Genomic DNA, 15,000 nt, shown 5'->3' on the forward strand with positions numbered 1-15,000 from the left:
TCTTGAAAAATATGAGAGAAACGCAGAAACAACGCAGTAAATCCGCCTAAATAAAATAACTAACATAACCTACCTTTTATTACATTGGCTTACTACTATCAAAATTTCCGAAAGTGAGCAGTTTTGGCCAAGGCCTGTGATCCTTTTCTAATCATGTATTTAATGTGTGTATTTTAAAATTTAATGGATAAATCGGGCGTATCATTGGCGTGGTCCTGAAGACAGAATTTCTAGACCTTAGCTGAACTTCTGTACCAAATTGGAACTTTTTTGCCAATCAGTTCTTGAGAAAGCTGAGAAAACTCAGATTTTGTGCGTATCTTTGGAAATTATTCGAAAACCATTATTAGTGCGCCTCTAGAAGGCGCTAAACTGAACATAATCTGCCAAATTTGAACGTATTTGGATCATTATTATATTTTTAGTTCTGTTGATTATGAATGAGTGAGTGAGTGAATGAATCAGTGCCATATAGATAGATTTATGTAAAGCTAATTATGAAATTCTGTAACATACCTATGATGTATACTTGAAGTGGATAGTCCCTCGTCAGCAATAAATCCGTCTGTTCAAAAATATGGAATACAATGAAATATGAAATTTGAAAAAATGAGTCAGTAAAAATAATAGAGAATTATGGATAAAGCCATTTCGTAAAAAAGGCGTTTGAAAATGGTTCTCATGACTAGAAACATGTTATGCACTTATTTTCGTCTTCCATCTTCTATATCTATTCCATTAATAAATTGGAGAATTGGGATTAACAGGATAGGAAATATTTAATATATTTGACGCATCACTTCTTCTGATCTACCGAACTTGAAATTTTGCTCAAATATATACGGTATTGAATTCACCAAGGATTGTTATGGGTCTATTTCCATCTTCATCAATCAATTAATCCTAATTCAAACATTAAAACGAATATTTTTATCAATTTGTGATTCAAAGCTCACGTAACGTAAACTATGACTCAGTGAACTTAAACTATTCACAAAAACTAGGTTCACATAAACTATATCTCAGGATCCAAGAAAGTTGAAATAGAATTTTAGTGTAAACCATCAGCTGACTTAATTGAGACACACTCCATTGAATGTGTGTGCACACATGTCGTCAGACATTGTTGTGTGATCACAGTGAAAGACTTCCAACAACATCTTTCGAGGTTAGGTTTTTGTATCTTTGTTTGATTTTTCTTCCCTTCTGTACTTGAGATTAAATATTATTCTTGTATAATTATTATTTGTTATTTCCCAGTGATTTGATCATTCGTTATTTCCCAGTGATTCATTTATTGTCTTCTTGCTCCACTCAGCGATTTCAATTCGCTAGAAATTTATGATAGAGTGAATGAAAAACCAAAACTATTATCTCTTTCATATATTATCTCTATTAAACTATCTCCAATTGATTTGAATCAGAGGTGTTTGACAATATCAAGTAATCGATATTCATTTCTAGCAAATAACCCGTGCTCCGCCAGGGTCTAATATTGGAGACTTGTGTCATAAACCAACAAAACCCCCAACATAACAGTTTCTTTTTTAAGATAGAATAAATTTCAATTTTTGAAACAAAGCTAATCAGAGAGGTTTGGCTGACGCTGAGCAGAGGTGGAAGTGAGACTAGCATTCTGGTTTCCCCTCCAGCTGGCTAGTGGAAAAAGCTTTCCACTTTTTTCTGAATAAGTTTCCTCGTAAAATTTTCCCAACCCCTTCCTCCAGAGACAGACAGAACTGACCAGTAGTTGGACACCCCTATGGTTTTCCATTCAGACGATAGCAACATAGGAACATCAACTGTATACAGGTATCGTTCCAATTTCAATTTATTTTTTCATATTGTTTTTAGAAATTCCAAATTAATTATGTCTTGAATCCTGTTTTTCAACTGTCATAGCTCCTTATAAAAATAATAAAATAGTCAAATTATTTCCGATTAAAGTTATAATGAATCATTGATAACAAGGTATTTTGTAATATTTCAAATTTATTGAATTCTTAAAATTCCATAACCTGAATTAATAGATATTGTATTAACAAGATGCAGCTTAACTAATTTTATAAAACCAAAATAATGTAAAAAATCATATTTAATTCTCACAGGAATACTTTATCATGAATAAAATGAATCTGACTCCTAATAGAAATGTTTTTCTTTCAAATTCCAAAAGAATCATTTAGTTGATAATAATTGAAAACCAACTGCTTACTCTACCATCAAATGCTGCGCAACAACAATATATTACACAGTTTTCCCGTCTGGGAACGGGTGGATCGCCCTCTTTTTTCAAAAGTTTTCAATGTGTTAAATGAAATAATGATTTCTCTATGTTAGCTCAATTAGTTGTATCATTCGGGGGGTGAGTCGAGATGTTGCAACTAATTGCTAGTAGCCTACACATGAGTCATTACATGTTTCTATTCCTCCCTTAAAGATTTTTGAACATGTTGTTTGATTACATTTACAAAAACAGGTCATCAATCATTAATTACAAATGGTAGATACCACGGTCCAAATCATTAATATAACACTTGTCAAACTGAAAACTTGACCTACTGAAACATTGAAGAATTTAAAATAGGCATATCCTCGGTGAATTGAGAATCGAGATCTCAAGTTAATCAGTAAATTAGTCCAGACGTGATAATGCATCATTCGTGAATTTCCTATCCCCTTCATGTATAAGCCGATTCTTTCCTTTATTATATTTTAGATTTCATATTGTTTTTTTGTTAAAAGCCTCTCGCTGAAGACACAGCATGCAAGACGAGCATGTATGTACACACATTTCAACACACTTGTCCTGTCGTTAGTGGCCGGATTAAGGAATGTTCGCTGCACTACTGAATACTATTACTCACCAAACCTCAGTTACTGGAAATAAAGGGTGTTGTATATTATATGCTCGATTCGCAGAATATGATTAGCAGAAGAACATTATCACTCACCAAATCTAATTCGCTGATAATGAGTGTCGTAGTAAATTATGTGCTCGATTTGCTGATCAGCATTGGATTTATGTACCTTCACTCCATCCGTATGGAAAACACTTGACACAACAATGTTATCTTTCGATGTGTAAACACCGATGGTGCGGTAAAAGCTTTTTTCATCGTCACTAAGACTTTCATTTTTAATGGCCTGCCAAAATTCAATCCAAATGGTAACACATTTACAGAGTTTTGCAGAACGTGATAAAATCTTTCAAATGCTTTTTTTTAATGTTTTATCAATCTGCCAAAACATGTCTCAACTATAGTGAGGTACATGATAGGGGTAGTGGAGAAAGATAGGAGAACAGTTTTGTTGATTCTCTGCCTTGCCACTGCTTTCTATAGAGAATATCTGATACCGGAGAATCTGATGCAATTTTCTTCATTCTTGTTATGAAATAATCAATTAGTTTGTTCGTCAAGAAAATAAATTTTTCAATGATTAATTACGGTATTTATAATTGAGATTCGCGAAGCTAGAAAAATATAGCTATATCTGCTTTGTCGAATGATAGACAAGGAAAGCAACATCGATGTTAATCAAATAGGCTACTGATATTAAACCATGGACCTCATTATAGTTCACAAATGTGAATGTTAACTTGTTCCAACTGTAATATAAAAAGTAGAGAGAACTGATATGATCACCTATGATTAATAGATGAGAACACTGATAAATAAGTAATTACTTCAGATTTACAAAATAATCAAACCTCAAATGATAAATAAATAAGTGAGTAAATGTAATTAGAACTGAAATGAATTCACAAAACAAAATATATTAAATAGGGCTACTTGCTATAGCTGTCTGTGGTCGCTCGAGAAAAAATTGTAATTGATATTTGGGGGAGCTAAAAAATCCTATGTTCTAAACTCCCACCTTATACATCCTGGTCTCCAGGTATCGATAGGCTACCACTCCCAAATATGAATGAATATAAAATGAAACTTTCACAAGATGAATGTCTAAATTAGAAATATGAATATGTATAAATCACTGTAAAATATAATATTCTCTCACCGAGCACCTCTGATTTATCACATTTAGATCGAAATAATCATTGTGGTTAGGGGTTTTTTCGTATAGATCAATTTTATCTTCAGACAGATAAGCCCTTATATTCAGCTTAGTTGCCGAAGATTCCTTCTTCAATCCTTCCTTTTCTGTAGTGGACATTTCTCCACACCTACAACACAATCATGAGTGTTAATACCGTACTCCAGTATATAGACATAACAAAGCGGGCGTGCTTACATAATATAGCCTATATAGCCTATAGAGTGATTGTAAAAGGACTACACAACTTTGAAAGCACATGAATATATATTGAAATTACTTACAGAATTGAGAAAGGTGTCATTTTGTTACAAAACACTCCAAGTTTAAGACGTGGGTGTTATTTTGGTTGGATGTGACAGCCGTTGGTAATGCGACAAACATACCACCAATAATCTATCTCTTGCCACACTCGTACCAGCTAATTCTCTAATGTCTAGAAAATCCCAAACTTCTCCATGGAAATGAGGTGGTGCACCGTCATGCTCAACAAGATGAACAGGTGCCCTTTTACTTTCAGCATGACGGTGCACCAGCTCATTTCCACGGAAAAGTTCGGGATTTTCTAGACAATTGCTTTCAACTTTGCTGGATTTACCATGTAGGGCCAATTGCATGGTCACCTCGCTCACCGGATGTAACATCGATGGATTTCTTCCTTTGGGGTTTTATTGAGGATAAGGTTTATGTTAAGCCTCTACCAGACTGTCCTAATGACCTCCGAAATCGTATCACATTTGGATCGCTTAGTTAAAAGTTAAAAGTTACGTTGCTGGTATGAGTGTGGCAAGAAATCGATTGTTGGTGGGATGTATGTCGCATTACCAACGGCTGTCACATCGAACCAAAACACCTTAAACTTGAAGTGTTTTGTAATAAAATGATACCTTTCTCAACTCTGTAGGTGATTTCAATAAATATTTATGTGCTTTCAAAGTTGTAAAGTCCTTTTACAATCACTCTATTGTAGTTCTGTTTTTTCAATATATATTTTGATACATGAGACAAATCCAGAACCAATTTTTTTCATGCAAAATTTCCTTGTGCTACATACAGCGTGGCCCAAAAACCTCGTACTTCCAGTTCATTTTCCAGTTTTCAGCTATTTCCGCTAAATCCAGTAATTAGACAGAGAAATTGCGTTCTCCTTTTTTCAGATTATAAAATTCTGAATGGAATGAGATCGATCGGAACTGTCTATCTCCAATGAGTACTGAGTTATGATTTTTCAAAAATAAGTAAAATTTTAAGAAAAAATCAATTTTAATGAATTTTAGTTTTTGATCAATAATATCTTCCGATTGTTACCATTCAGATGTATAACTCAAAATCTCTCTGTGCGTATTTTTGTGCTCTACAATCTTAGATCAGGTAGAGCGCTCTATCTCATATAGATTTCCAGGTACACCTGACAACAATTCTCCTTGTATTGTGAAAAACACCTTATTTTCAGCTTCAACCATCATCACCAACTAGATAGTCTTCACATTGATATTTCGCACAATGACATAAGTTCATTAGATTATGTTCTATGAGAATCACCCGTTAGATGCACTTCATTTCAGTATTTCCTAGTGGAGAGGCTCGCTTAAAGACACCAGAAGGGTCAAAATTTCAAACACTTATAACTTCTGACGCAATGCTCAGATTTCATCGTACTATACTTCATTCTTCTCGGCTCGTCAAGGCGGTTCAAAATCATGCATCATAAGTCACATTTGGTCGAAAAATGGAAAATTTATTGTTGAGGATACTAAAGCCCATATTCCAATACACAAAAAATGGCCAATTTCTATATTCAAAGCTATGTATCTCGGTAACCCCTTATTATAAAAATCATTTATTTATCTTGAAATGTACAATTTAATTTCCTCTTCCACCTGCTGTAAACTATTTATGAGAAAATATTTTAGTGGAGAGAGATTTGATTGTTGAAAAAAATCCGGGAATTGTAGATATTTTTATCATATTAACGGTTTTGGCAGTACTATGATAGGGAATAGTTATTCAAGATGGATTTTAGACAACTGAGCTCCTAGAGGATGAATTTATCTACAATTTAGAATCAATCGAGAGTTTCTATGATGTATCAGGCTCGTTTTAGAAATTCTTGATCAACAGTAAAATCACGGAAAAAATGTAAAAACTGAAATCGCCATTTTTGAAATCTTCTGTAACTTTCGAATGGTATTGGAATTGAAAGTATTATTTATTGGAGTGGGTAGAGGGGGACAATTTCCACATCCTCACCAGATTTGGAAATTTTATCAGAATTATTTCAAAAGACATGCAACTTTGAATATAGAAATTGGCCATTCCTTCATTTAAACATTGGCTCATGTTAAACATTTAAACATTTAAACATTTGAACATTACGAGTAATGCCAAACCGTTGACTTGAATCTTAGACCTCACTTCGCTCGGTCATTTATCGCATAAGTTGGTTTTATTTTTATCATTATTTTTTTTTCATTCGTATCTGTACAATTTGTATTGTTAAGGATACATATTTGGGGAAACCTGTTGTCTCCATTGCCAATAAATAAATAAATAAATAAACCATTGATTGCGTGCAATAGCGCATGCAATTAATAACTAAAATAACACAGTAGCATTGTCTCTCGAACTTTCTCTGCTTTGAACTCGGGCTGTCCTGTTGACAGTATGTCTGGAAGGAGATTAGCTTTTGATGTTAGCATTTTTGATACATCAACCCCAAAAGCCATTAGGCGTTTTCACACCAATATCTCGCTGACACGACATACAGACAGGATTTACTGTGATGGACAGTATAAGAGGAGGCTGCGGTTTATAACTGCGCGAGGTCTACTGTTCACAGAGCTACTAGTACTTTCGATTCCAATAACATTCGAACGTTACAAAAGATTAAAAAAAATGATGATTCTAGTTTTTCGTTTTTTTTTTGTGATTCTACTGTTAAGACTTTTTAGAACTAGTTTGATACATATTAGAAAATCACAATTGATTCAAAATTGTAGATAATTTTATCCTCTACGAGCTTAGTTGTTCAGTAGGAGGGGTAGGAGGAGAAGTAGGAGGAGGAGGAGAAGGAGGTGAAGGAGGAGGATGAGAAGGAGGAGGAAGAGGAAAAGGAGAAGGAAAAGATGAAGAGAAAATAGTTATTTTTAAATATTCAATAATGTAATAGTTTTTCATCATCCCATCAAAATGTCATCGATAATCCTTCCTAAACTGCTAGTATCTTATGCTATCTTCTCTCTATGATGTGTTCACTTCCACAGTTTTGGGTTTATTTTATCCTGTTGATTTTTCCACAATCAACAATGATGAAAATCATTTGATGTTGTGATTGTGCAATGAAATAAATGAATTAATAGAGGGGATGCTGCTATTCTGGCGGGATCTATTTGAAAGAGAAGTGAACAATTTTTCACAATCTACTCTTACTTGAAAATAGATTTTCTCATTTCTGTTGTGGTTTGCTTGTATTGTTCTGTTGTGAAGACACTGTTAAACGGTGTACCGACAGCCACAACGATGCCAATCGGAGCCAACACTTTTCTGAATACTGTCTTCTCTCCATCCTCAGGTAGCAAATACATTGTATCCTTCCTCGCCACATTCTTCAGTCTGAAACAATGTATTGTATTAATAGAGTAATTTAAAAACACGCATTATCCAATGTCCAATTTCTCCAATCAAATTTATTCACAACACACAAAAATACAATAAGAAAATACAAAGAGTGAAGATAGGTCACTAACAGGTCACACAGCGCCCAAGCAAGTAGGCTCGATCCATAATATATTATTTATTCATTCATTCATTCATTCATAGGCAATAAAAGCATGTGTAATTTATTCATATAATGACGTATAATATTAAACCCCAATTATTTAATTACCTACTTTATTATTTGTATTCTATATTCTATATAGAGATATTCTATATCATTATGTATTTACTGTATTTTAGAAATAAAGAAGAAGAAGAAGAAGAAGAAGAAGAAGAAGAAGAAGAAAAGAAGAAGAAGAAGAAGAAGAAGAAGAAGAAGAAGAAGAAGAAGAAGAAGAAGAAGAAGAAGAAGAAGAAGAAGAAGAAGAAGAAGAGAAGAAGAAGAATAGAATAGAATAGAATAGCTGCCTTTATTTTTACCTAGGAGGGCGGAGTTAGGGCGCAGCCGGCCCTCTCTTACACTCAACCCTCCAATACAACACTAAATAATTACTAGATTAAACAAATCAAATTCAGAAAAAAATATATACAATATTACAAACAAGGTGAATAAATATTATTAAAATACAAAAATAATAATCAATGGAGAAAAAAAAAATAACGAAACCTAAATTATAATTGAGATATGAATAGAAATTGAAGAATAAAAACTGAAAAATATTACAATGTAACAAAAGAAGAAGTAGAAGTAGAAAAAAAAGAAGAAGAAGAAGAAGAAGAAAAAGAAGAAGGAGGAGGAGAAGAAGAACTGACCAATAAACCATTTGCTAGGTCCAGCCACCCACACCACCCCTGATCCACCTGAAAACAGCCGCGCCAAACCGACGAGGTTCCTGAATTAGCCTCAGCTCAACAGGCAATGTGTTCCACAATCCACAAGCCGTCACAAGGAAGGACTTGTTGAACATGACTGTCCTATGAATTGGGACAGCCAGTAAATGGGAACCATGCCGGGTACCACCCCGACCAATGTCACACAAGAAGTGAAAGTCTTCAGCTATGTACTTGGGTGTCTGAGTTTTTAACACTTTATGCAGAAAGAGAACCGCATGAAATGACCTACATTCATGTAGCTTCATGAGTCCAAGTCGGTCAAAGTATTCAGTCACATGGTCGTCACGTCTGAGGTTGAAGATGAAGCGGACACAGTAGTTATGCGCACGCTGCATCCTCTGTTGTAGTTGAACAGTCATGTCAGTAGTTACAATGTCGCAATAGTTGAAAACCGGGAAAATCAAGGTCTTCACCAACATAACCTTTGTTGAAAAAGGAATAATGTCAGAAATCTTCTTCAACGTCTTGATCCCAGCAATCACCCTATTGCATGTCAACGTCACATGGTTTGTCCAGTCCAAGGTCTTAGTCATAGTGAGTCCCAAGTTTTTCACGTCTGAGCTGTACTCTAATTGTACACCATTGATTGTAATATACGGTCCATCTGTCAAGTCAAGTGTGTTCAGTAGTCTCGAATAACCAACCACGATTGCCTTTGACTTTGTCTCATTTACCTTTAGCCCATTATTACCTGCCCAATCAAGTAAACGTACTAATTCATCATTCATTTCATCTACTGTCGTGTTGAAATCTTTTTTATTACAGTGTTTATAGATTTGCAGGTCATCTGCATATAGATGATATCTGGTGGTTAGTAGAGAACTAGTCACGTCGTTTATGTATATGCTGAATAGTAGAGGACCCAAGACCGACCCCTGACGAGGCACTCCTCTATCTAAATTGCGCCACTGTGAAGAGACACCCTCCACTCTCACACTCTGACACCGACCATGCAAGTAAGACCTTACCCATGCTACAGTGGTGTGGCAGAAGAAGAAGAAGAAAAGAAGAAGAAGAAGAAGAAGAAGAAGAAAAAGAAGAAGAAGAAGAAGAAGAAGAAGAAGATTTCTTTATGTACCGTTCAACCTCGATTGATCGTGACTGGTTCGATTAACTTTGATTATTTGTCTCTGCTATTACTATTCCAATTACTTGCAATCGAGATTATTCATTTATTTATTTATCAGTTACAACAAACAATAGGCTACTCTTCTTCAAACGACGCCAGCCATATGCCTAAACTCAGTACCTTCCATCCAGCGATTGTGAAAAACTAGTCTTCTTCTAGTGTGGCCCACATTGTAATGGCAGTGGAGAAAGATGGAGAACAGCGTTGCCGAATCTCTGCCTTGCCACTGCCTTCTATAGAGGATAGCTGATAGCCGTTATATCTTATGCAAAGTCAACTTTTATTCCCTGTTAAAAAATTTTTTTCGTATAGGAAAATTTTTTTTTTCAATGAATTTTTTCATAATTGAGAAGGGATATTTTGTAAATTAATTGTATTCTTACGTTGCCATATTATCAAAAATATTTTTTAATGGATTTTCCATAATTATTGAGAATGAAAATTTTGTGAATTGCCATATTATCGTTTTTTCAACGATGTAGAAATATAATTAATTAACAAAATATCAAAACCCAACTATCAAAATTTAGTTTCAAATCATTGAAAAATATATTTTGTCGACGAATGAAACATAATTTATAATTTTGAACAAGAATATTGACAGGTAATTTTACATCAGATATACCAGTTTCAGCTATCCCCTATATAGGAAACAGTGGCAAGGCTGTTCTCCCATGTTTCTCCACTGCTATTATAACGTGGACCTCACTTGAAATACATGCATTTACTTATCATGTATGGATGGCTATACAAATAGTTAAAACATGTTGTGGTGAATGAAAAAATAGAACATTTGGAAAGAATACTTCTTGTGAGTTTTCATTCCTGTTTGCTATATTTTTCCTACTAATATTTTCCTGAAATTGGTAAGCAGCAATGTTAAGTTTTCCTTACCTGACAGCTGCAACTGTGGGTAATACTTCTCCACCTTTCTCATCAATTAATGTGATTTCCCCTTCTGCAAAACAAAATAAACTAGTCTCTATGAACACAATGGGGTGCAAAAGTACAAGAAATAAGTGATATAGATTCAACAAATGTGTCATTGTTTCATCCAAAGTGACCACTTAAGGAACTCTAGTGGAATTCATGTTTATCACGTGTCTACTGATAAGGAGCGCTACACAGGGTTACAAAGGTAACCTTGGGAATCTTTGTAGAGCTTTGTAACCAGTAGACACGTGAACCCCGCCAACCTGTCTTCCAGACAACTAAGCTCCTCGCAATTTTGATCACAGGCGTCAGTAGATCCCCTGGCAAAATATACCATTGCCGTCAACTATAGTCTGTGTAAAATAAGTTGAGACTTGGCCCTCCTTCCGAAGAAATTAGAAGGCTGCCAATTAGTGTAAAATTGCAACTTTCTCAAATTTACAATTCAACGTCAGAATTGGATGTAGAATATCATCCCAGAAATCCTAGTAGTGCTGAAAAAGTTTCAGGTTTGAAGGATTAAAAGGAAATTCAACTTTTATGAAGAATCGCGAAGATTTGTTTTTCTTGTGAATATTACTTCTCTCAGAATCATGGGGCGGCGTAATGCATAATAATTTTATATCAAATCAACGGAGAGAATGTCTCCTTTCTATTGGTGTCTGGGTAATTTTTATTCCACCTATAGTTTTTTTTTTTTAATTTATGATTATGTTCGTCAATGTAGAGACATTTCGAGCAGGAAACATGAAATTTTCGACATGCTGGAAACTTTTTTTTTTGAAAGATAAGTGGATGGTTGGAGCGAGAAAGTTTCTCAGAAATACCTAATTGAAATTTTATTTTCAATTGTCAAAAGTAGTCGCAAGATCGTATTTCGGTCTCCAAGGAATTTTAAAGTTGGGAGAGCGGCTGCATGGTACCATGGCTCACTTTAGATAAAGGCTGGAGTGCACAACTTGGCAACGTCGCAGTCAAGCTCAGCTTCAGGCCGAGCAAATTGAATTCACTTGGTAGACTGCAGATTAACTACCAGCTTTATGCCTTCTATCAAATACCAATACTGAGAAATTCAATCCAATGATAGTAAAAAATATATAATATTAACTGATAGACTAATTTTAACTTTAGTTCTAGGAGTTTCAAGTATAATGCTTGGCAATATATTTCACTGTAGGCTACTTACTTTCTGTGTCTGTATTTCCTACAAGCAATTTTAATGATCACATGTATTTCATTAATGGATGAAAGTATTGAATAGTACCTTCTTAATGTAAATTTAAAATATAAAAGTCGAATATTGTCTTCTTTTTAAGAAACTTCTGAATTTAACGCATTCGCTTTTTGTGCATTTATAACTAACCATACACCATAATGATAATCGATAGTTCAATAATATATATCAAAGGGAATATATTCTACTACCATTTAGTTTTTGTTCGTAATAATATCCATCAATTTATATTTAAACACATCATCAAGTACCCCACCCTTTATTATTCTTTTTTATTTTAAAACAATACTTGTTTCAACATATCTTTTTTATTTAAGAAAAAATGGCTTTAGATGAGTTGGAACTAGTCGTGTTTTGGAAAAAAATACAAAGAGTAAGGTATTGAAGATTTATATCATGTTTTAATAATTTCAAAGTAGTCTTATGAAGAGAAGTGATAATTCATATTAATAATGAATAAATAGGTTACTGAAAGAATAAATTGCTGGAATAATGATAATTCATTGAACTTTGTTCATTTAACTCAATTATATCTAGGCATAATAGCATACAACAAAATTCACAGAAGAATTGATATCCAATAGCAATAGTTTAATCTATCTTTACATATCTTTGTGGGTTTATAATCACATTATTGACATAAATCAAATACTTACTATCCCTACTAACAAATACAAATGATTCCACAATAATACACATTATTCTACAAAATACAATTTTTCTAATGGTGTAATGAATCTATGCATCTATATAATAAGAGAGAGTAGGCTTGTGTTTGTTCGTGTGTTCGTTTGTTCGCATCAAAACATGTCATCTTGTGGATTGCATACCGGAAAACGGGAATGATTTATATCTCCAAATTTTGCACATAAATTCTAAAAATATCAATCTCATGCACTAGCCCAGTCAACGAAGTGTTATAGAGGGAAAAGTATGGAAGACAATTTTTGACCCCGCAGTTCTGGTCAGGGTAGTGAGGTAGTAGGCTACAAAATTTTTTCTGTGGTGATTTGTGATATCTCCAACAGTTCTCGAGATATAAGCTCTTAAAAGTGTAAAATTGTTAAAATAACAGCTTTTAATCCTTTTTTTTGATGTTTCAACTCTCCAACAATGCATCATAAAAATGAATGCTCACCATAGATTGGTAGAGCTTTGTTTTTTCTTCAATTTGATGTATTATTCCACTACTTAATGTTTTCCTTCTATTGTTATAGCAGATTCAATGTGGGGGTTGAAATTTTCAACTCTGCGCGTAAACTAGTGAAATTATACATCAAATTGAAGAGAATTTGATGCTCTATAAGCTCATGATCAGCATGTTAAGTTATAAAGCAAAAAAGCAAAAAATTTAGGGAAAGTGTGTTTTTTTCAAAATCGGACTCAACATTTAACCGGGAATTTATCAGATACATTTGTGTTGACTACTGTAACAAAGTTCTATTTCTGAATTAGCAAATAATTTTAAACAACATGATAAAGGTTTAATAGAATTTCAAAACTGTTTTAAAATAAAGTTTTATAGAGTATAATAAGTGGAACTTGTAAATTTGTATTTTTTATTACTTGGCAATCGATGCTGTTATCTATGGTGGTTCCCCACTTTGAAGCTCTAGGCACTTATCTCAGGTATTTCTGCCAGGCCTTTCTCTCAAATTTTTTAATGGCTAGCTTATGTTAGGAGTGTTTGGCTGCTGTTGAAATTTTCCTAAATAATTGAAAGTTAAGATGTTTTATTTGTGATCTAAATGTTTTTGTAAAGTTTATTGATGTTATTGAACATAAGTGGAAGTAGATTTCAATTTTTCTTTTCATTTTGTGTTGAATTTCTCGTTTAATGTTGAAAGCAATAAGTCTGTTTTGAAACCTGTAAACGATAGATAAGTATTATTAACTTATAAGTTATATATTTTGATCTTGATTTGAAACAATAATTTTTGAGTTTTTGTGAAAGCTTTTGAATCTATTTTGATGAACAGATCAAACATATTTGTAACCTCAATCATGTTCAATCTATATTCGGTCCATGTATGATTATTTGTTCTGGGTAAACTAAAAATTTTGAGTAATTTTAAAAAATTATAATTTGATTTGCTCTGAACTGGATTTCTTATTCATAGGCATTAGATCCATTCATGATTTATCAAGATTTTAGCATATTTGGAGCCGATGACTTCCCTTAGGTGATAGGTGAAAGCTATCCAACCTATTAGGATAAAATTGGTAGCACGCCAGCTTGTGTGGTGTGTGTGTGTGTGTGTGTGTGTGTGTGTGTGTGTGTGTGTGTGTGTACACAATATCTCATCTCCCAGTAAACGGAATTTCTTGAAATTTGGAACATATGGTCCTTACACTATAAGGATTCGACATGAACAATTTCGATCAAATGCATTCCAAGATGGCGGCTAAAATGGCGAAAATGTTGTCAAAAACAGGGTTTTTTGCAATTTTCTCGAAAACGGCTCCAACGATTTTGATCAAATTCATATCTGAAATAGTCATTGATAAGCTCTATCATCTGTAACAAGTCCCATATCTGTAGAAATTTCAGGTAGAAATTTGTAGAAATCATTTCAAAGTCTGTGTGAGTAATTCCGGATACTGCATGATTTTCCTCATAAACTGTGATCTAATTTGAAAAAGTGTTATAACTTTTCCAATTTTGAATGGAATCATTTTAAATTCTAGGACAAGGTTGATAATATGAACAGAAAGGTTCATGAATTTTTTCAGAATTTTTTATGATGGACCAAATTTTTTTTTTTAATTTTAAACGTCAGTAGCACGTTAATGGCACGTCTGACAGGATTTTCACATAGGAAAAGAAGTGCTGGAAATTCACTTCTACACCAAAATCAGTGATCAACAATACATTGTTCCAGGAAAATTGAAAATCTGCCAAAATTATTCAAAGTTTTTAACTGCATTTAAAATTACCGCAAAAGGTCTATATATTGTTAACGGTGCCCTATAGACGATTTTTGCAAGAGACAAAAAGTGCTGAAAATTAACTTCTACACCCGAATCAGTCATCAAAAATACATTATTCCGGGAAAATTGAAAATGTGCCAAAAATATTCAGTTTATTTAACTGCAT

General features: G+C 33.6%; 1 protein-coding gene across 1 annotated transcript in view; it reads right to left on the reverse strand.

The window, feature by feature from the left end:
• The window catches only part of LOC111049326, a gene marked incomplete in the record, with an annotated part of 290,512 nt that overhangs the window by 6,260 nt on the left and 269,252 nt on the right, over window positions 1-15,000 (reverse strand). Inside the window, 5 exon segments of the mRNA XM_039438440.1 lie at window positions 517-565; window positions 2,955-3,147; window positions 4,021-4,186; window positions 7,486-7,668; window positions 10,631-10,694. Of these exon segments, the coding sequence (XP_039294374.1) occupies window positions 517-565; window positions 2,955-3,147; window positions 4,021-4,186; window positions 7,486-7,668; window positions 10,631-10,694 (655 nt within the window).

The sequence above is a fragment of the Nilaparvata lugens genome, chromosome 11, assembly GCF_014356525.2.
Source record: "Nilaparvata lugens isolate BPH chromosome 11, ASM1435652v1, whole genome shotgun sequence".
NCBI classification, from domain to species: Eukaryota; Metazoa; Arthropoda; class Insecta; order Hemiptera; family Delphacidae; genus Nilaparvata; species Nilaparvata lugens.